The sequence below is a fragment of the Symphalangus syndactylus genome, chromosome 12 (assembly GCF_028878055.3).
Source record: "Symphalangus syndactylus isolate Jambi chromosome 12, NHGRI_mSymSyn1-v2.1_pri, whole genome shotgun sequence".
In the NCBI taxonomy this organism is placed as follows: Eukaryota; Metazoa; Chordata; class Mammalia; order Primates; family Hylobatidae; genus Symphalangus; species Symphalangus syndactylus.
In genome coordinates, this window is record NC_072441.2 from 28,651,146 (window position 1) to 28,674,818 (window position 23,673).

General features: G+C 36.3%; 1 protein-coding gene across 1 annotated transcript in view; it reads left to right on the forward strand.

Moving 5' to 3' along the window:
• TNNI3K (TNNI3 interacting kinase) overlaps window positions 1–23,673 on the forward strand; it is a 305,572-nt gene that overhangs the window by 196,742 nt on the left and 85,157 nt on the right. The window contains exons 18-20 of the mRNA XM_063624029.1: window positions 6,117–6,169; window positions 6,515–6,567; window positions 9,509–9,641. Of these exons, the coding sequence (XP_063480099.1) occupies window positions 6,117–6,169; window positions 6,515–6,567; window positions 9,509–9,641 (239 nt within the window). The remainder of the gene's footprint in view (window positions 1–6,116; window positions 6,170–6,514; window positions 6,568–9,508; window positions 9,642–23,673) is intronic.

Here is a 23,673-nt window from a genome sequence, read left to right on the forward strand (position 1 = left end):
TAATACTTATTTAGCAGTTCAGAATTTGCCAAATTCCATCTATCTCTTTTTCATTTCCTTCATTCCTCTTACAATTTTTGAAGATGAGAAAAAGAGTCTCAAAAAGTTAAAGTATTATAATTTGGCTGAAATCACAGGACTAGTAATAGCAAAAACTAGGTATTAAGCAGTGTTCTGACTACAGGTCCTCTTTCTATGTAGTACCTCATGTTCATCATATTTCTTGAAACTATTTTTTTCTACTTGGTTAATGATCTTTTTTATAATAAATTCTTACATTCACTGTATTATTTTCTAGGTATCTCAGAATGAAAACCACTTTAAATTTTAGATTATGTACCTTGATCTTTCTTTCAGTTTCCATTTCATTCCCACTCAGACCACCCTCTCTTTCTGAAGGCATACACTGCAATTTCTAGCACAGAACTTAGCCTTCGCAGCAGAGATAATAAACTGAGTCAGTAATTGGTTGAGCTAGAACTTCAGCCCAAGTCCTAACATCAGGGGCAAGGAGCCGAAGAGACTAAGGGGCAAGAGATGAAAAGAGATAAGTTACAGTAAAATGTAGAGATTTGTTCAGATCTCCAGATTAGTAAATGTGGTTCTAGCATATCATACCTCCTATAAAGCAGGGTGATCAAAGGGAGCAATAAAGCCTTCCGAGCTGCTGACACTGCAAGGTTGGCTGGGCACGCTCATGAACTAAGCAACTTGCTTCTGAGCTTAAGCCTCACTTGACACAACAAAATTGCAAGTTAGCAAACAGCATGGAGTATAGAAATCACACTTATTTAGATGAAATCAAAATGTTAAATGCAGAAATGCTAAAAATTACTCTAAGCATAAAGGACTTGTTGACTTTTATCTACTTTTTTTTTATTATACTTTTGGTTTTAGGGTACATGTGCACAATGTGCAGGTTTGTTACATATGTATCCATGTGCCATGTTGGTGTGCTGCACCCATTAACTCGTCATTTAGCATTAGGTATATCTCCTAATGCTGTCCCTCCCCCCTCCCCCCACCCCACAACAGTCCCCGGAGTATGATGTTCCCCTTCTTGTGTCCATGAGTTCTCATTGTTCAATTCCCACCTATGAGTGAGAACATGTGGTGTTTGGTTTTTTGTCCTTGCGATAGTTTACTGAGAATGATGTTTTCCAGTTTCATCCATGTCCCTACAAAGGACATGAACTCATAATTTTTTATGGCTGCATAGTATTCTATGGTGTATATGTGCCACATTTTCTTAATCCAGTCTATCGTTGTTGGACATTTGGGTTGGTTCCAAGTCTTTGCTGATGTGAATAGTGCCGCAATAAACATACGTGTGCATGTGTCTTTATAGCAGCATGATTTATAGTCCTTTGGGTATATACCCAGTAATGGGATGGCTGGGTCAAATGGTATTTCTAGTTCTAGATCCCTGAGGAATCGCCACACTGACTTCCACAATGGTCAGGATACAAAATGAATGTACAAAAATCACAAGCATTCTTGTACACCAATCACAGACAAACAGAGAGCCAAATCATGAGTGAACTCCCATTCACAATTGCTTCAAAGAGAATAAAATACTTAGGAATCCAACTTACAAGGGATGTGAAGGACCTCTTCAAGGAGAACTACAAACCACTGCTCAATGAAATAAAAGAGGATACAAACAAATGGAAGAACATTCCATGCTCATGGGTTGGAAGAATCATTATCGTGAAAATGGCCATACTGCCCAAAGTAATTTATAGATTCAGTGCCATCCCCATCAAGCTACCAATGACTTTCTTCACAGAATTGGAAAAAACTACTTTAAAGTTCATATGGAACCAAAAAAGAGCCCGCATCGCCAAGTCAATCCTAAGCCAAAAGAACAAAGCTGGAGGCATCACGCTACCTGACTTCAAACTGTACTACAAAGCTACAGTAACCAAAACAGCATGGTACTGGTACCACAGCAGAGACTTTTATCTACTTAAATTCCTTTAATCATCTTTACCAAACTGGCTGTTATCTAAAAAGCATTCCTCAGTGACTCTTCACCCTTAAAGATGTTTCTGGAGAGTTTAAGATGCAAGTGTGTGTATGTGTGTGTGTGTGTGTGTGTGTGCACACATGCATGTGCACAGCTTATGTGTATATGTTTATATATTATAGTATAAGTATATTATAAGTTAACCATTTTCCTTGACCTCAAAGGTAAGGGCTGAGGCGCTAGCTTAACTAACAGGTTTGCTCATCTGTCAAATCAAATCAAATTTTGCTGATTTGTCAGATTCGAGTCAGAAGGATCTGACTCATGGGGCTGTTTCCATGAATGTTACAATGCTCATGAATATACTCTGCAATATCATATATAACAGAGGACTGCCTTTCTCTCATAAGATTTTATAGAAGAGCCAACGGATGAAAATAAACCTCTTGGGTGGTCTTTCGAAGGAAAAGAAGTCTGAGAATTCCCATCACCCTTCTATTTCTCTCTTCTGATCCTGATGATTGTCGCCCTGGTGTTGACACTCTTCATGTGCCTGGCTTACTTCCCAGGTCAAATTGCACTTTCCTTGTTTGCAGTGATTATGCTTCCTTAACCTACATTTCTTTAAAGAGCCTATGACTTAGCATCCAATCTCTTGAAGGGAGGAAAGTTAGTGTTTGCCTGCTTTGCCTTGGTGGAACAGAGGTATATTAGGTTTATTTCTAATTAACTTATTGATTTCAGTCTCATCACCTTACAGTAACATATTGAATACAGGTATTTTGGGCACTAGCTGGTAGGCCTGACTTCACCCAAACAAGATTTCTGGAATTTCTTTCCAGACATCGAATTATAGCAGTCCTGACTCCTCCTTTGGGTATGGTTGGTGTTAGAGTGAGCTTCTCCTAAAACAGGAAAGTTTTGGAGACTGAATCCTGGCTCCACCTCTTCCCAGCTATGATACAGGACACTGATTTCACCTCTCTAGCCTCAATTATCCATCTGTAAAATAGGTATGCCAATACCATCTCCATAGTGGCTCCATGAGGAATGGAAAAATGTTGAAAACATCAGTGCCTGCTCACAGGAGACCCTCACTCAATATTTACTCCCTTCTCTCTGCACTGCCACCCTCTCTGTCACTGCTCCCACATTCCCACAATCTTTACACTGCTCTGAACTTGTAGCTCATGACATCTCTCAGTAATAAACTCTTGAACTCATCTTTAATAATAATTGCATCATTTCTGTTGTCCTAGCTGTCTTCAGCTCCAAGCTCTTATCCTTCCCTGGTATCCTCAAACCTGACATTGCTGACCCTTCACACAACCTCCCTGACTCTAGAGGCTTTGACTCTGGGTGTGATGCCCACTGAAGCTATGTCACTGTGACTGATTAGCACAGGTTCTGTCAGCTTCAACCTTGCCTGCCCCCCTTCATGAATTTCACTCCGTGTAGGAAGCACAGCTTACTTCGAAGTGGAAAAAATGAGTGAAAGAATCTTAGAGATGGTATTACAATTTAGTTTTCATTATTACTGAGTGGTTAGAGAAGGAGTGGACAAATCCAAGACTATCTTGAAGTGAATAGAAACTTTCACTTTATTCTAGCACTTGCTAAGTTGCTCTCATTCTGCAAAGTCACTTTCATAGCATCCTTTTGACATTTAGACCCATTTATTGCTATGAACTCGCATTGTCCTGTGTTACTAAACTCTCACTGCATCCTTTGTTTTGTTTGACTTGTTACTGTTTTTTAAACGTAAGAGTTCATTTTGAATGTGACTTCAATGTGATAAATGTTATAGTTGTTTATCAGGTGGGTCTAATCTTGCCAAGCATAACTCTGACTCAAGTTCCACAGACTCCCAAGTAAGCCACTGTTTTATTCATAAAAGTTGCCAGGTTTTCTGGTTGTATGGCTCTTTCTCACTGTGTATATTATTGCTTTGTAGTTAGAAGGCCAAGCCAGAATTTTGGAGGTTATCTTTGTTTTTATTGTTGTTGTTGTTGTCTTTTAGTCTCTAATATTTAAACTGCTCCCAGATATAGGCTCCCAGATATGAACTGCTCTCAGATGTTTTGATGGATCCACTCTACTGCTTTCTTTTTTCTACTGTATCTTAGCACTTTAGTCATTGGTAACTGCATTCTAAAATTATTCAGAAATACCAGTCTGTGATTTCAGAGCATTAAAATATATGCATAAAAACCTGTACTAGTGCCTTCTGACATCCCGCATCAAGTCCAGAATTGTTCTCTAATTTCAAATTCCCTAGCAATTCAACACCACTTTAACCCAAATATTCCCTCATTATTTTTTAGCATGCACTCTCTGATTTAGTAAGTACATTTTTAGTATAATTCCTATTGCATACTACACACGCTCCCAATTCTTGCCCTTTGTGAAGATCTTTCCCCAATCTAGAATTCGTTTCCCCTTTGTCTCTTCCAGCCTCATCTCCTTTACACTACCGTATAAATTCAGTCTTTGCCTGTCTTGTTCACCACTATATCCCAGTATACAGAAATTTTCATGGCACATGATAAAGTCTCAGCACATATTTATACACTTACTACCTGACTGTTCTTCAAAGCCCACTTCAAAGCTAATCCCTTTCTTAACCCACTCTATCTAGTAGTACAGCATGTAGAGTTGCATTTTCTTGTTGCATTTCAACTTCCAGAGAGCTCCTGGTTCTGTAGAGTTCTCTGACAGGACAGTCTCATTCTCATCATGTGTATTAATTAGTAATTTGTGGTTAAAGACATCATCTTGGAGGTCCTTGTTTTGTTTGACATCCTGGAATACTTCTACACTGCGCTACTACAAGGAAAAGGATTTTAACGTATTTTAGATTTTCTGTAATTTAAAAGAAGATTATTTATACTCCAAAGATAAAATCAGTAGCAATTACAATAGAAGTTCAAAAGTAACTTTTTTATAAAGGTCAAGTCAAGGCGGGAAAGCAATTATATAAAGTGATTCAATATCATATTGGACTCACTCAAGATTAAGAAATAGTGGTACTTTTCTTGTTTTGACCATGAAGCAAAATAATTAAGGATAAAGGAATATTGTGTAATTTATTATAAAATAAATATAATATAGCCCATATGCACTAAAAAAATCCAGTGGCAATCTCCTAATACTGAAATGACTCATTTACAAGCCAAATGTAAAATGGGCATTAAAGACATATGGTTAGAAGCATTCAAAGACAATCTTGGACTATCATATGCATGTCTGTAAGATAGTCCACAATTAAATTTACTAATTTTGGGGAAGAGTAAGCTCTCTTTGGACTATCTCAGCTTTGATTTGCTTCTTAAAAAGGACACTCTTTTTTCACACCTTATTGAGGTATAATTAACAAATAAAAGTTATACATATGATGCACAAGGTGATGTGACATATATATACATTGTGAAATGATTACCATAATCAGGCTAATTAACATATCTATCCACCTCATATGGCTACCTTTTTGTGTGTGTTGTGAGAACATTTAAGATCTCCTCTGACACTCTTCTTAATCTAACTTGAATTCTTGGTTGAAGGGGGACTTTGGTGACCTTTATGCTATTCTCCTCAAAATCTTAAAAAGTGGTTTAGTTGGCATCATTTCACAGATCTCAAAACACTCCTTTGTGCTGAGATTGTATCTAGAATGTATTGATCATGGCATTTTCCATAGAGAATCCTTTTGCTACATTCATTTCAGCCCTTGTCTTGAACTGTCCTTGTGCCTAGGGTTCCAGCAAGCTGGTTCTCTTGCTCTGACTCTAATAGGCCCATGATGCTTTTCACTCTTTCCTTATAACCACAATTGTGTTAGCAAATGAGCCTCAAGGAGCTGAAAAACTGATCTTCAGCTGATGGGTCTTTTTGACAAATTTAGAGGGTTTGTCTAAAGTAGGAATTCTTCATACATTCAACATTAGATAAAGTATAAACATAATTACATTTTATAAATAGCTATTTTGAATCAGCAAAACTTAAAAAATTTGATTTAGCCCTTTGGGGCCCATTTAGTCTCTAGGACAAACAAATGATGTCTATGGTCCTCTTCTTTGAGGGGCCAATTAGATTAGGACATAGCAAAGCTTACTCAATGTCTACTTTTTTTTTTTTTTTTTTTTTACAGTCACAATATTCTTCTCTATGAGGACGGGCATGCTGTGGTGGCAGATTTTGGAGGTGAGATTTCCATGACTAACACCCCAAATGGCATCCTGTTTTACTTTGTTCCTAGTTGGCACCTGATATTGTACCATGAAACTGAACACTGAACACTGACAGCTATACTACACTGAACACTGTCAGCTATCCTACCCTAAATCATGAAAATTTCAGTGACCCTACATTTTGAAACTCTGTCATTTATTTCTAGTTTTTCTTCTTTGTTATGTCCAGCCAAGAGAAGGGATGTGAGAATTTGAATAAGACAGAAGTTTCTTGAGGTTTCAAAATTTTTTAACTGTGATCTTTAACCTTGGTTTTAAGATATTTCCTTTGACGTGATTTATTTTCTCTTTCCCTCAGAATCAAGATTTCTACAGTCTCTGGATGAAGACAACATGACAAAACAACCTGGGGTTTGCTGCTGCTTGTGTTTCCTATAATTATAAACCAATTAAAATGTGTAAACTCAGCATGAGAGGACGTAAGATGAGAGCAGTTTTAATTGGAAGAAATGTCATTGTCTCAGTGTCAGGATAATGGCTTCTGTTTTTATTTTTAGTAAGCTGTCAAAATAACTATCTCAAGGCTCTACTAGAGAAATAGATAAGATATATACTTGGAAAGCATTATGGATAAAATAATACAGAATATGTTTCAAATGTAACTGAAAAGAACGTGGTGGGCATGGATCTTTTCATATTTAGATCACCTAACTACTTATAGTAAAGTTAACATTTAATAGGGAACTCACCATAAAATTAGTAGTTCATCAGCATCTATTAACTATTCATCGTTCTCCACTTTAACATTGTAATGTAATAAGTGGTATATCCAAGTATTAATGTTTAAGTAAAATATAAATTATAATAACTGAAGCAAGGATAATCGTACTCAAAATGTCTGCAATTAAATTCATTACCTGCCCTCTCCTTCACTCTCCCCAATCCCTCCCCCTGAAAAAAAGTAGACGTCTCTTTCTGGACTACTTGTGATAACTAATTACCTAAGCCTGGAGTAATTTTTCATTCCTTCCCTTTCCTGCTTCTACTTACACTCAGTCACCTTTTCTGGATGTCTCTTTCTTTTCTTCTTTAAGTTCATCTTAACCTCTTAAACCTCTCATTTCCTGCTGCTTCAGTTCAGATTCTCATCATTTCTTTTCTAGACTAGTATCACAATAGGCTTCTAACTCCAATCCTCTCTTCTTGTTCATTCTTTGCAACATCAACTAAGTTCTCATTCCTATGGAGCTAATATTCTACTGGAAAGGAATAAATACTGGACAAATTAACAAAATATATCTCAGGCAGTGATGAGTGTTATGAAGAAAAATAAAAACAGAGTAAATAAATGGAGAGTGATGAGGATGCCATTTAGATAGGATGAAGGAAAAAGTTAACATTTAATAAGAGGCCTGACATGGGAGGAATCTACATGGGGGGAGAGCTTTGTGGGTGAGGGCAATAGTAAGTGCAGACGTCCTGCGGCAGGAGAGTTCTTGGTGTGTTCAAAGCTAACGTGGCTGGAGTGAGGTGAGCAAGGAGGAAAGTGGCAGTTTATGAGGTAAGGGAGGTGGGAACAATAAGTGATCTTTTGGCAGGACACAAAGCTCATCCCAGACATGGAACATAGAGGCAGCTAAATTAGTGGTCCTCAACCCTAGGTGCACATTAAAATAAGTTTAGAAACTTATCTTAAGCGTAGTGCCTGAATCTGATCCCCAGAAATTACGATTTTATTGGCCTAAGATTGATCTTGAGTCCTTGCATCTTTTAAAAATTCCCCCACATAATTCTAAAAAGCAGTTAGTTGAGACTCTCCAACTAAATAAACTTTTGTTGAATGTAATTAAATTGAATTTAACCAACAGCAAATAATATTAACTCTCTTATTCTAGCCGCATAGTCTGTAAGCACAGCACTAATAAATAAATAAATTAGTGCTGTGCTTAAAGACTATGCAGCTAGAATGAGAGAGTTAATTTGAAATTTATTTTGAAAGCTGTTTTGTTTCTCATTAGTTATGTGGCTTTATGTATGTTATCTAATCACTGTATGACCCCTCTGTGCAAAAACAGGCATACTGTGTACCTGCTCCCACATATACAATGTTGTGACACAATGCATAATCTGCTATAAAAATGGAGGCTCTTTGGAATGTGGAAGCTCATGTAGAAGAATTGCATATGAGCACCATGATAAGAATAAAGATATTATTGGAAAGCTGTAACTATGCATGGTTTCAAAATAAGGTGGACATTTCAAAAGAATTAGCAGCCAACACTACACACAAGATTTTGCTAAGAGTGATAAAAGAATAATGGTTTCCTTCGATGGACATTTAAAAGTGTTTAGCAAAGTTTATTAATAAGATAAGGTGCCACGGGGATTTAGAACTGGGAGGGTGTGGGTCCTCTGTTTTGTCCTTGAGGAATCTGAAGTCCAGGAAACATGACACTTGCCCAGAGCTGTTCAGTAAGTGGTAGAGCCAGAACTAGAATTTTCATCTCCTAACTCTAAATCCAGTGTTCTGCGCCCTAAACTAGAAATCAACCAAATTTATGCATTTGCATCCCAGAATGGAAACTAATTTTTTTAACTGAAAAATGTGAAACCACAAATGAAAAGAATGTAAATAATGTCATCAAAACAGAGGCTAGAACTTTGTACGGAGGGACTTGTAATATTTTATGGGCTTCCTTTCTGGAATATTGCACAAACAGCATTCATAAATAGCACATCTGGGCAGAGAAAGTAAGACAGACCTGATCCAGCCAGTGATAAATCTACTTCATAGGAATATTCTGGGCACTCCTCTGGAGCCATTTCTCTCCTCAGCCATGAGTGCACTATTTATGGGCCTAATTTAGTAACTTCCTAAATTACAACCTGAAGACTTGAAGGAGGTGCCTCCCACAGTGTGTGATTCACTCCCAGGGAGACATAGGGTCCCTGGATGAATCCATGGTTGGCTATTCTGAACCTTGTAAGGCTTCTAAGGGAGAAAGATGTTTATAGATTTTAAAAAAATAATGCTGCCTCTCATTGTATAAGAGGCAGACTTCCTTGATGATTAATTACTGGTGTGATGTTTTAGGAAGAATTATGAACTTTATGATCTTCCAATGATTAAAAAATGCCCTTTGAGGAACTGAACAGCCACAGTAAACACACTGTGTATGTATAAACATGTTTATTGCACACATTGAGGGCAATATGTATGGATGTTAATTTATATTTATGCCTTTTGAGAGCATCAGGATAACACAGCAAATTCTCACTAAGAAGAATGCTACTCTGCAGTGGAAGAACCCAACACTTGGTAAATGGCTTGTGGATGTTTCTTGATGTGCAGAACCTCCGTTGGATGGCTCCTGAGGTGTTCACGCAGTGCACTCGGTACACCATCAAAGCAGACGTCTTCAGCTACGCTCTGTGTCTGTGGGAAATTCTCACTGGCGAAATTCCATTTGCTCATCTCAAGCCAGGTAAGACACGCTGCAATTGAACTTTTCCTGTTTTACAAAGTTCACTGGATTTTTATAACTTCGAGAAATTTTTTTTTCACAAAATGATTAGTCTCAGTGAGATGGCAAAAAAGGAGGTAAGCAAACAATCTTAAATTGTTTTAAGGTGTATGCCCAACCCAGAAAATTTAATGACTTACCTGTGATTTCAGACCCAGACACACAGAAATGCAGGTATGTTTTATTTAAGTTTGGGACTTGATTTATTGATTGTTAATAAAACAGGCAAATAACTATGATCATGTGGCATGTGAGGGCAAATAAGGTGGACAATGTGATATTTATTTTTTGGGATGAGATTTTAGAATTGCCCTTTTAACATGTATATAGGGATAAGAAAGTAGTAACACAGAAATAATCTATTAGGGCTGCTCTCTGCTTATCTCACATCATAAAAAAGAAGATGGGTTTTCCTAACATTTTTGTATTATATGCATATATATATATATATATGGATACATTCTAAAAATGGGGCATGCAGTGAGTCTGGCTTTCATTGATGATACACGTTATGCTTTGCTTACATGTGGAAAGTGAAGGTGAGGAATCTAATCACAGGTAAAATACACACATATTTTAAGTTTAAAGTAAACTTTATTTGCATCTATCTCTCAATTGCATTTGGATTGTTTTCATATCTTGTCACACTAGACAAATCTCCTTAAGGACTTTGCATCCCTAAAACTTAGCACACTTGTAAAGTAGTTGTCAAATGTAATCATAAGTAATTTTAAATAATTATATTGTAATCTCCTAATGGCCACCCTATAACAATATATAAGAAGGATAAAGTCAAAAGAGATGTTACTTAAACATCCCTTTTAGCAAGTTAAAAGTCTTGACCAAGATCAAAATATTTATGAGTACTCATGTACAGAGAGGAAGACACATCTCATCTCATACTCCATTTTGGAGGTTTTTTTCCCCAAGTTACCATATGGTCTTTTAATTACACTCTGCGTAGCAGAGTGCTTTTCACAGGTTATGTGCTCTGTGCATAGTTTGTTAAGCATAATGATGATGTAATTATCCTAATTTTTCTCTACATATTTTCTATAGTTTTAAATTAGACTTAGCCCTTATTATAGTGTCGATGTGTGGACTCTATTTTGAGCTGGACCATCATTGCCATTTGTAAGGTCTTGTTCTGATGTCCTTCCTTCTCTCCACTTCTTAGAGTGTGCATCCTGGTAAGATTGATGGATATACAGAAAATTGATTATAATTTTAGAGGTACTATGGTGTTTTTTCATAAGAAAGAAATACAACTCCTTTTGCTTCATCCCCTGTGTCACTCCATTAACCTGGCCCTGTTTATTTTACCTTCTAATACATGGGTTTCTCTACCACTTACTATCATCCACCACCATCCTAGCCCAAGCCATCTTTCCTTTAAACCACTGCAATAGTCTTTTTAAAAATAGGGTTTATTTAGGCATAATATATATGCAGTAAAATCTACCTTTCTAGGTTAACACTTCAATGAGTTTTAATAAATATATACAGCTGTATAACCACAACTGCAATCAAGATGTAGAACATTTCCATCACTCCAAAAAGTTCCCAGTGCCTGTTTGGAATAAATCCACTTCTCACACCTCCAGCCCTTGGCAACCAATGAGCTCATTTCTGTCCCGATAAGCTTGCCTATATACCAAAGTCATATAAATGGAATCATGTTGCTTCATTTATCAGTAATTTATTCTTTTTCACTACTATGTAATATTTCATATCATAGATGTGCCATGATTTGTTTATGCATACAGAAGTTCATGACCATTTGAGTTCTTCTCATTTTAGGGCTATTAAGAATAAATCCGCTCAAATAATTGAGGCTTTGGTGTGGTTGTTTTTGTTTCCATTGGATAAATGAATAACAGATGGATTGCTACATGTCATAATAAGAGCTTTTCCAAGGTGTCTGTACCATTATGAATTTCCAACAGTAGTCGGTGAGAATTTCAGTTGTTTCACATCCTTGCCAGCACTTTGAATTGTTTATTTTTAAATATATATGTATATATTAGCCATTTGATTGGGGGTACATGGAACATCATTGTGATATTTACATTTCACTGATGACTAGAAATATTGACACTTTATGCGCTTATTTGATATCCATATTTCTTCTGTGAAATGTTTGTTTAAATAGTCTCATCATTTAGTTGTAAGAGTTCTTAGATTATAGGGATTATAGGGAGAAGTACTTTATCTGCTACATGTTTTGCAGGGATTTTCCTGTAATCTCTGGATTGCCTTTTTGTATTCTCAGCAATGGCTTTCAAAGAGCAGATGTTTTTAATGTCAATGAAATCCATCTTACCAAAATTTTAAATCAATTTGTATCCTATCTAAAAATATTTTTGCCTTACTCAAAGCCATAAAAACTTCCTCCTATTTTTTTGTAGAAGTCTTACAGGTTTAGGTTTTATATTTATAAGATCTATTTTGAGTTCTTATTTTTTTAAAGTACCCAGTTTGGGTTGAATTTGTTATTCTTTGGTTTGTTCATTTGTTTTTTTAATACAGATGTCCAATTCTTCTGGCATAATTTTTCAAAAATACTATCCTTTCTTATTAAATTATTTTGGTACATTTTTCAAAAATCCATTGACCATATATGTATGCACTTATTTCCAACTCTATTCTGTTTCATTGATCATGTGTCTACCCTTAAATCAATACCACACTATCTTACTATATTATAGTAAGTCATGAAATTAAGTAATGTGAATCCTCCAACTTTGTTCTTCTTTGTTAAAAAGGCCCTGGCCATTTAGATTTTTTTGCTTTTCCATATAAATTTTAGAATCAGCTTGTCTATATTCCTATAAAAAGCTTGTTGGAATTTGATTCGATTGCATTGAATTATTAGATCAATTTGGGAAGAATGAACATCATAACCGTGTTAGTCTTCTGCTCAATAAACATAGTTTATCTCTATCTTCACTTAGGTCTTCTTAAATTTCATACATTACATAATTTGTTACATATTTTAGCATACAAACCTTGCATATTTTTATTATACTTATCTCCATCTATTTTGTGTATTATCTCTATCTCTCGATGTATTATAAATGTTACTCTTAAAAATATCAATGTCCTGATTGGAAGTAAAACACTCCTAAGCCAATGCAAAACAACTGAAATCATAACAAACAGTCTCTAAGGCCACAGCACAATCAAATTAGAATTTAAGATTAAGAAACTCACTAAAAGTCACATAACTACATGAAAATTCAAAACCTGCTTCTGAATGAATCCTGGGTAAAAAAATGAAATTAAGGCAGAGATCAAGAAGTTATTTGAAACCAATGAGAACAAAGAGACAACATACCAGAATCTCTGAGATGCAGCTAAAGCAGTGTTGAGATAAATTTATAGCACTAAATGCCCACATCAAAAAGCTAGAAAGATCTCAAATTGACATCCTAACATTACAACAAAAAGAACTGGAGAACCAAGAGAAAACAACCACCAAAGCTAGCAGAAGAAAAGAAATAACCAACATCAGAGTGAACCGAAGGATATAGAGACACAAAAAACCTTTAAGAAAATCAATGAATCCAGGAGGTGGTTTTTTGAAAAAGTTAGTAAAATAGATAGACCACTAGCTAGACCAATAAAGAAGAAAAGAGAATAATCAAATAGGCATAATAAAAAATAAAGAGGATATACGTCTGACTCCACAGAAATAGGAACAACCACCAGAGGATACTATAAACACCTCTATGCAAATAAACTAGAAAATCTAGAAGAAATGGATAAATACCTGGATATGTACACCCCCACAAGACTGAACCAGGAAGAAGTTGCTTCCATGAATAGACCAATAATAAGTTCTGAAATTGAGGCAATAATAAATAGCCTACCAACCAAAAAAAGCCCAGGACCAGATGGATTTACAACTGAATTCTACCTGAGGTACAAAGAGGAGCTGGTACCATTTTTTCTGAAACTATTCCAAACAATTGAAAAGGAAGGACTCCTCTCTAACTCATATTATGAGACCAGCATCATCCTGATACCAAAACCTGGCAGTGATACAACAAAAAAAGAAAACTTCAGACCAATATCCCTCATGAACATTGATGCAAAAATTCTCAATAAAATACTGGCAAACCAAATCCAGCAGCACATCAAAAAGCTTATCTACCACAATCAAGTTGGCTTCATCCCCAGGATGTAAGGCTGGTTCAGCATATGCAAATCAATAAACATAATTCATCACATAAACAGAACTAAAGACAAAAACCTCATGATTATCTCAATAGATGCAGAAAAGGTCTTTGATACAATTCAACATCCTTTCATGTTAAAAATTCTCAGTAAACTAGGTATTGATGGAACATACCTCAAAATAATAAGAGCCATTTATGACAAACCCACAGCCAATATCATACTGAATGGGCAAAACTGGAAGCATTCCCCTTGAAAACTGGCACAAGACAAGGATGTCCTCTCTCACTACTCCTATTCAACATAGTGTTGGAAGTTCTGGGCAGGACAATCAGAACAAGTGAAAGAAGTTAAGCATATTCAAATAGGAAGAGAGAAAGTCACACTGTCTCTGTTTGCAGATGACATGATCTTAAGAAGACCACATTGTCTCAGTCCAAAAACCTATTAAGCTTTAAGCAGTGTCAGTAAAGTCACAGGATACAAATCAATGTGCAAAAATCACAAGCATTCCTATACACCAACAATAGACAAGAAGAGAGGCAAATTGTGAATGAACCTCTCACTCACAATTGCTACAAAGAGAAAAAAATAACCTAGGAATACAACTAACAAGGAAAGTGAAGGACCTCTTCAAGGAGAACTACAAACCACTGCTCAAAGAAATAAGAGAGGACACAAACAAATGGAAAAACATTCCATGCTCATGGAGAGAAAGAATCAACATCATGAAAATGGCCACACTGCCCAAAGTAATTTATAGATTCAATGCTATTACCATTAAATAACTATTGACATTCTTCACAGAATTAGAAAAAAAATTTAAATTCATATGGAACCAAAAAAGAACCCATATAGCCAAGACAATCCTAAGCAAAAAAAAAAAAAAAAAAAAAAAGCTGGAGGCATCATGGTACCCAACTTCAAACTACACTACAAGACTACATAACCAAAACATCATGGTACTGGAAAAAAAAAAAAGACACATAGACCAATGGAAGAGAACAAAGAACTCAGAAATAAGACCACACATTTACACATCTATAACCATCTGATCTTTGACAAACCTAACAAAAACAAGCAATGGGGAACCCTATTTAATAAATTGTGCTGGGAGAACTGGCTAGCCATATGCAGAAAACTGAAGCTGGACTCCTTCCTTATACATTATACAAAAATTAACTCCAGATGGATTAAAGACTTAAATGTAAAACCCAAAACTATAAAAACCCTAAAAGAAAATCTAGGCAAGACCATTCAGGACATAGGCATAGACAAAGATTTTATGACAAAAATGTCAGAAGCAATGCAGCAAAAGCAAAAATTGACAAATGTGATCTAATTAAACTAAAGAACTTCTGCAGCAAAAGAAGCTATCATCAGAGTGAACAGACAATCTACCAAATAGGAGAAAATGTTTATTATCTATCTATCTGAAAAAGGTTTAATACCCACAATCTACAACGAACTTAAACGAATTTACATGAGAAAAAAACATTAAACAGTAGGCAAAGGACGTGAACAGACAGTCCCAAAAGAAGACATTTGTGCAGCCAACAAACATATAAAAAAAAGCTCAACATCACAGATCATTAGAGAAACGCAAATCAAAACCACAATGAGACACCATTTTATGCCAGTCAGAATGGCGATTATTAATATAAAGTCAAGAAACAATAGATGCCGGTGAGGCTGTGGAGAAATAGGAATGCTTTTACACTGATGGTGGGTATGTAAACTGGTTCAACCATCCTGGAAGACCATGTGGTGATTCCTCAAAGGCCTAGAACCAGAAATATCATTTGACCCAGTAATCGCATTACGGGGTATATACCCAAAGGAATATAAATCATTCTATTATAAAGATACATGCATGCTTGTGTTCAGTGCAGCACTATTCACAATAGCAAACAGATGGAATCAACCCACAAGCCTGTCAATTATAGATTGGATAAGGAAAATGTGGTACATATACACCATGGAATATTATGCTGCCATAAAAAGGAATGAGATCATGTCCTTTGCAGGGACATGGATGGAGCTGGAAGCCATTATCCTCAGAAAACTAACACAGGAACAGAAAACCAAACACCACATGTTCTCAATTATAAGCGAGAGCTAAACAATGAGAACACATGGACACAGGGAAGGGAACAATGCATACTGGGGCCTGTTGGGGAAGGCGGGGGGAGGGAAAGCACCAGGAAAAATAGCTAATGCATGCTCTGCTTAATACCTAGGTGATGGGTTGATAGGTGCAGCAAACCACCATGGTACATGTTTACTTATGTAACAAACCTGCACATCCTGCACATGTTTCCCAAGAACTTAATAAAATAAAATGAATCAATGTCCAATTTTTTGCTACTATTAATATATAGAAATATAATAATTTTTTATTACAATCTAGCACCCCACAAACTTACTAAATTTACTTATCCATCCTAGTTCCCTTTTTTGTACCTTCTTTGGGATTTGTACATAAATAATTATGTCATCTGTTAATAAAGAATTTTCCTTTCTTTCTCTTTCTTTCTTTCTGTCTGTCTGTCTGTCTTTCTGTCTTTCTGTCTTTCTTTGCCTTTTTGAACAGTCAGGGACCTCCAGTACAATGTTGAATTGAAGTGGTAAGATATATACCTCAAATTTGTCTATTTCTCAAAATGTTTCATCCGCCATCACCCTAGTGCAAACTGCCAGCTTTATCATTTGAATTTCTGAAATTGTTTTTGACTGTTCTTTCTTGGTTTATTTTTGTTTTCTTTTCCTCTCCAATCTCTAAACATCCACTGAAATAATATTTTAAAAACATAAACCTGATACATTACCGTTGCTTAAAATTATTGTATGGCTTCCCATATTGTTAGGATTAAGTCTCAAAATTCTTACTATGTCCTGTAAAACTCTCCCTGATTCTGTACCTCTCACATTACTAACACCAGTTCACTTTCTGCACTCTCAGTATGTTACATTTCATCTGACCTCTGGGCCTTTTCACAAGTTCTGTTTCCTCAGTAAATGCAATTAATGATGACTACCACGAAAATTACCATGAGCATTCAATGAGATGATGTTTGTGACCACACTTTATAAATTGCAAACTCTCTGTAACTGTAAGGTGCAAGATTAGGAAAAAGTGTAACACAAGGTCAAGGCTCCCTTTGATTCTGTGCTTCAGTGGCACTGTCGTTCTCTAGGTGGCCCATGTAGAAACTTCAAAGTCATCCTTGACTCCTCTTTTCGTTTTATTTCTCTCTTTCTATCTTTTTAAAATTATTTTCCTATTTTCAGTTCTACAGTTTATCTCTCAAATCCATCCAGTTATCTCCATCTCCAATGCTACTTCTCATTTCACATGTCGAATACTGCACATTATCTTAAATAGTATCCTGTCTTCAGCTTTGCTCATCATCTTTTTTCCACCAATCACTAGATTTAGCTATCTAAAAATGCAAAGTTGAACATAGCACTTCTCTGACTTAAAATCCCCAGTGTTTTTCTTTTGCTCTTAAGATAAAAACAGAATGTCTTAAAACAATCTTCAAAGCCCCTTATGATTATGTCCCTGACTGCCTCCCCAGCCATTTCACCACATGCAGCCTGTCATCCAGAGTCATCCCAACCACAGGAAACTTTCATTTCCCCAGCATGTGTCCTCTCACCTCCATGCCTTTGTGCATATTAGTCTCTTTGTCAGAGACACTCTTCTCCACTTTTCATTCCACCAACTCCAAATTTTTTTAGGTCTTAGTCTAAATATAATTTCTTTCCAAAAATCTCTCTTAATTCTCCAATATCAAGTTAAGTGCAATTTCCTCCTTATCCCAAGTCACCATTTATCATTGTATTTATTGCATTTTACTCACAGTTTTGTAATTTTCTGTACTTCATTAGACTTTGCTAATTATAAACTAAATACTTAAAAAGGGTAAAGATGGCCCTGAGGTTTTAGTTCATGGACCCCAGAAATAGTTACCCGTTTTAGAGGGAGAATATTATTTAATAAAAAGTTGAAAGTCTTGCCTAAGAGCATCTTTATTCCAATATCCCAGATATTAAAATGTGTAGTACTTTATTGGAAAGAGAGTTTGTTTATGATAGATGCTGAATTTTTCAAAGTTGGACGGTTACCATGAATCAAGAAACAAGATGTCTAATATCATTGCAGTGGTTAGGCAATCTAGCATATGTTCAGCAATAAATTATGTGAAGCATCAGATTCAATATAAGCTACATATTAGCCATTTACAATGAGGAACGAATCCGTGACTGCCAAGTGAGACAGCATTATCAATTATGGTAGTAGCAGCATTATACAGGACTCATCCTTCTGGATTTAACAGCATACTACCTTCTGGGAAAAATATAAACAAAGAACACCAATATTAGCATTGACTCCTACATAAGTGATAGGTATACATTCAGAAAAGCTTGAAGTTAGGGTCTCTTTTGCATCTCACATGTTCAAATTAACCTGTAATCTCAGGTTTAGGAAAACTGAAAAACCATCACATCCACCACCTTAAAGTTCAAATCAAAAAGATCAAATGCCCACAGGACCATGGGAAGCATGCAGGTGCTCAAGACGGAACAGTGTGATGAATAAGAAATCACATGCTCTGACTCATGCTCCAGCCAAACAGTGCTGAGCAGGAATGTAGGTATACCCACGCTGACCATATCAACTAATTTCTGCTCGTTAATTAAGAAATCGATACATATTTTAATGTTGGCAATTAATTCAATATTTTTTTTTTTTTGAGACGGAATCTCGCTCTGTCGCCCAGGCTAGAGTGCAGTGGCGCAATCTCGGCTCACTGCAAGCTCCGCCTCCCGGGTTCACGCCATTCTCCTGCCTCAGCCTCTCCGAGTAGCTGGGACTACAGGCGCCCGCCACCGCGCCCGGCTAATTTTTTGTATTTTTTTAGTAGAGACGGGGTTTCACCGTGGTCTCGATCTCCTGACCTCGTGATCCGCCCGCCTCGGCCTCCCAAAGTGCTGGGATTACAAGCGTGAGCCACCGCGCCCGGCCTAATTCAATATTTTAAAGAAAATATTTTTCAGGCTAACACTGTAGGGGCTAAAGAGAATTGGCATGTGTCTTGCGACCTTGTGCAATTTATTTAACCTACCTATACCTTAGTTTATTATTTTTTATTCTTAATTATTTCTTTTATGTTATTATGGATACATAATAGTTGTACATATTTATGGGGTACATGTGATGTTTTGATTCAGGCATAAAATGTGTAATGATCAAACCAGAATAATAGGGATATCTGACTTAAGCATTTGTCATTTCTTTGGATTAGGGATATTCTACTTCCATTCTTTAGTTGTTTTAAAACATACAATAAATTATTGTTAACTATAGTCACTCCATTATGTTACTGAATACTAGATCTTATTCATTTTATCTAACTGGGTTTTTGTATCTATTAACCATTTCCACTTTATCTCATCTTCCCCACTACCCTTCCCAGCCTCTGGTAACTATCATTCAACTTTCTATCTCCATGAGTTCATTTTTTTTAAGCTCCCACATATGAACGAGAACACGTGATATTAGTCTTTCTGTGCCCGGCTTATTTCACTTCACATAATGGCTTCCAGTTCCATCCATGTTGCTGCAAATGATAGGATTTCATTCTTTTTATGTCTGAATAATATTCCTTGTGAATATGTACCACATTTTCTTTATCCGTTTATCTATTGATGTACATCATTTAGGCTGATTCCAAATCTTTACTATTGTGAATTGTGCTGCAGTAAACATGGGAGTGCAGCTATCCCTTAGATATACTGATTTCCTCTCTTTTGGATATATACCTGGCAGTGGGATTGCTGGATAATATGGTAGTACGATTGTTAGTTTTTTGAGAAACCTCCATGCTGTTCTCCATCGCAGTGACTGTACTAATTAACATTCCCACCAACAGTGTATGAGAGTTGCCCTTTCTTTGCATCCTCATAAGCATTCATTTATTTTTAAAAATGGACATAATAATAAGACCTACTTCAAAAGGTTAGAGCAGTGGTTGATAATAATAAGCACTCAATAAATGTTAGCTATTATTATTATTATTATCTTGAGGCCACCATTGAGTTCTTTCTTTCTGGGCCAGGAACTGTGCCATAGTAAGCAGAAAATAAAGAGGAATAGGTCACTGACCAGGCCATCAAACTACTCATAGTATAGAGAATGAGTGACAGAAGCAAGATCAGCAGAGTAAGTCTCAACTAGAGAGAAGCACAGAGGGCTAAGGATGCTCTCTGGAAGGGCCTTTTACCCAAACTGGAGGAAGTAAAAGGATATCAGGGAAGGATTCTTAGAACAGATGATACCTGAATGCACCTTTTGATGACTACTAATTAAATAGGTAAACTATGAAGAGGTGAGGAAGATGATCTAGCAGAAAGCTGTATCAGCAAGGTCCAGAGGGCTGAGAAATCCACAGATAGTTCAGTAGGGATGAATCAGAGAATACAAGGACATCAGTCAAACAACACAGACTATAAATGTAAAACTGGAACCAGATGTTGAAGGTCCTTGTACAAGTCAGGGTTCTCCAGAGAAGCAGAACAAGTGGAATATATCTACTTATATGTATAAGAGGTGATTTATTGTGGGAATTGACTCATATGATTATGAAGACGAAGAAATCCCACAATATGCTGTCCGCTAACCAGAGAACCCAGAAAGTCAGTGATGTAATTCAGTGTGAGTTCAAAGTCCTGAGAATCAGGAGAGTCACCACTGTAAGTTCCAGAGTCTGAAGGACCAAGGATCTGAAGTGCTGATATCTGGGGTCAGGAGAAGATACATGTCACAGCCCCAGAAAAAAGAGCTAATTCACCCTTCCTCTGCCTTCTCATTCTATTGGGGCCCTCAAGGCATTGGATGATGCCTGCTCACATTGGTGAGGGTGAATCTTTTACACTCAGTCTACGACTCAAATGCTAATCTCATCAAGAAGCACCTTCACAGACACACTAGAAATAACAGTTTACCAGCTATCTGGGTATCCCTTAGCCCAGTCAAGTTGACACATTAAATGAACTATCACAGGCCTTGTGTGGGTCATCAATGGAGGTCACTGCAAAGTTTTAAAAAGGAATATAGAACAACTCTTACTATTATTTTAGGATGCTCCTCTTGTAACAAAGCAAAGGCTGGATTGGAGAAATTCAAAACTGGAGGCAGGGAAATCAGTTCATCTAGAAGAAATATGTATTACGTTAACTGAAGCAGTAGCTTTGAAAGAGAAAGGAGATATTGGTTTAGGGAGATTTTAATAGGACTTCCCAATGGATTGAGGTGGGAGCACAAGGGAAATGACGAGGTCAAGAAAGACTTCCAGGCTCCTGGCTTAACCATCATGATGATGGATAAAAGAAAAGGAGCAGATTTATGAGGGAAATGACCAGATTAGGAGGAGAAGGAGCCAAGGGGTGAAGCCAAACAGAGAAGAACCAGGCAAGATGAAAAGAAGCTGGCACAACCTGGCAAATAAGAGCTGTCCTCAATACATTTTAGAGAAAGAAATCAACACCTGCTTCCCAGATTTCATTTCTCTCCTGGGCTTGTCTCCTCTGATACATCATGATCAACTAAAGAAGAAAGCTGAGATGAATTAATCCATCAGTATGTATTATATCCATTCCCATTTCCTTATAACCAGGTACCCAGATTTGTGGATCACTTTCAAATTATAGTCTGGGCCCAAAGAAGAGAGTCTCTTGTTTTCTTTTTGTTTTCCTGTGTGATGCCAGCTGGTTCACAAAGAGATTTAACTCTGTGTCCTGGGATTCCTTAATGCCAGGCTCTTAGTAGTCTAGGATATAGCAGTAATTTAAGAACATCAGCCAATTTTTTCTAGGCAGGTTTTGGTGAGACTTCATATTGAGACTTTAACTCAGAGTTGCAAACTGGAATTCCGGGAACCAAATATGGCTTGCAGACTTTTTTTATGTCACATATGGTATTTAAAAATATGAATTAAAGTACATTTAAAGACACAGATATACAATAGGCCTTGTATTGGTAGCCATTTGAGTTTACTACCCCTCCTTAAATATTAGATGATTATGTCTGTTTCCACATATTATTTGGACCCTAAAGCATTCTGGATATAATAACTTCAAAGGATATAAACACACTGATGATGTGGACTGTTCTTTGACAAGCAACAGGAAAATAGGAGAGAGCTAAAGTTCTGAAATCTTATGTTTATTGTGCTAATCCTTATCAGTTTATCACTAAAAAGAGTAGAGCCAACAAATCACTGCACAGATCACTGGAAAGATTAAATCAGTCCAATAGATGGAGATATTTCTATGAATATAGCTGATATTAACATTGCAATATTTCATTACAGTGACAAAGTTTGCAATGAGAACAGACAATGGAGCAAATTAATCTATTCTTCTGACAGTATGTAATGAGAATGGGATGTGTTTGAAAAAATTAAGCCATTCTTAGTGCAATCTCAAGATTGCAATCTCATGGTCTCTCTCAGATGCTATACACTCTGGTGATACATCATTGAAAAGTGTCAGTTTAACAAAGAATGTGTCTTAGCTCTTGCTGGGATTGTAGAACACATTTGCTTTGTCTCACCACAGCCCTGCCCATTAAAAACAATGAAGTAGAATCAATTATACTTTTCAGAACACACATAAACACAATCAAAGTTGAAAAATTAAGATACTTCTGGCAATTTTATATTGGTCAAAACTTACTAACAAAATATTGTAGCATATTGCTCTCTTTTTAATCTTTTTAATATGAGTTTCTAAATTTAATTTTATAAAACAGAAGACAGTGAAAGGTTACTTTAGGGATTGAGAATCTAATACTAACTTATCTGTAAGTGGGGTATAGATAATTAATGTTGTCATGGAGAGCTGCACAGTCATTCTCTCTGCATAATCCTATTGCGTTATGAGCTGAGCCTTATGACCAGTGAGATAGGTTGTAGCCTTAAAATTTGCAGTAACTCAATGTAATATTTTACTTGGTATTCATACCCAAAGAGAACCTAAAAATGACCTAAGGTGACTGGTGTTCTAAACAAAACAGAAAACATACAATTATGTTTTTTATATCTAGTTCTCTAGGTTCAAACCAAAAAGAATCGGTAAGACTCTTAGATGTGCAGATGATGATAATAGCAACAACAACACAGCTATACTTGTTGAGAGCCAACAATGTGCCTGAAGCTCTATGTATATTATCTCATTTAGTCTTAGTAACCTGTAGGTTAAGTTCTTTTAGGATAAGACATTTGCTCAATGTCACATGCTAGTAAGAGGGCAGTCAAGACTTAAATATTCAGGTTCTGTGTCTTCAAAGCCCATGTTTGCCACCATTATACTCTGTCTTCCCTGCTTCATCTTACATTAAGCAAAATTAATGCTCATGAGGCAAATTGGTTTAATTAGTATCTCCCAGAGAGTTTACAGCAAAGCCAGACTGAAAATTAGACCTCCAGATTTCCTTGGTAAAGCTACTTCTTATTATGTCACTCTGCTTCAATTTATTGAAGCACCTCCTCCCATATTTTTGAATGAAAGATAATATTATTGATTAAATTTGCCACTAGATTTCAGTAATTTATCTGCTCATGTTGTCATCTAGAATTAAACTAAACATTATATTCATTCTACAGTGTTTCTTGATGGCTAGGCATTGTGCCCTGTTCTCTAAACATAATAATGAATAAGATATTTATTGCTGTTGAGCTATCATCTTCATTCATTTATTCAATAAATGTTACTGAGTCCTATATACCAGAATTTATATGAGTTCCAG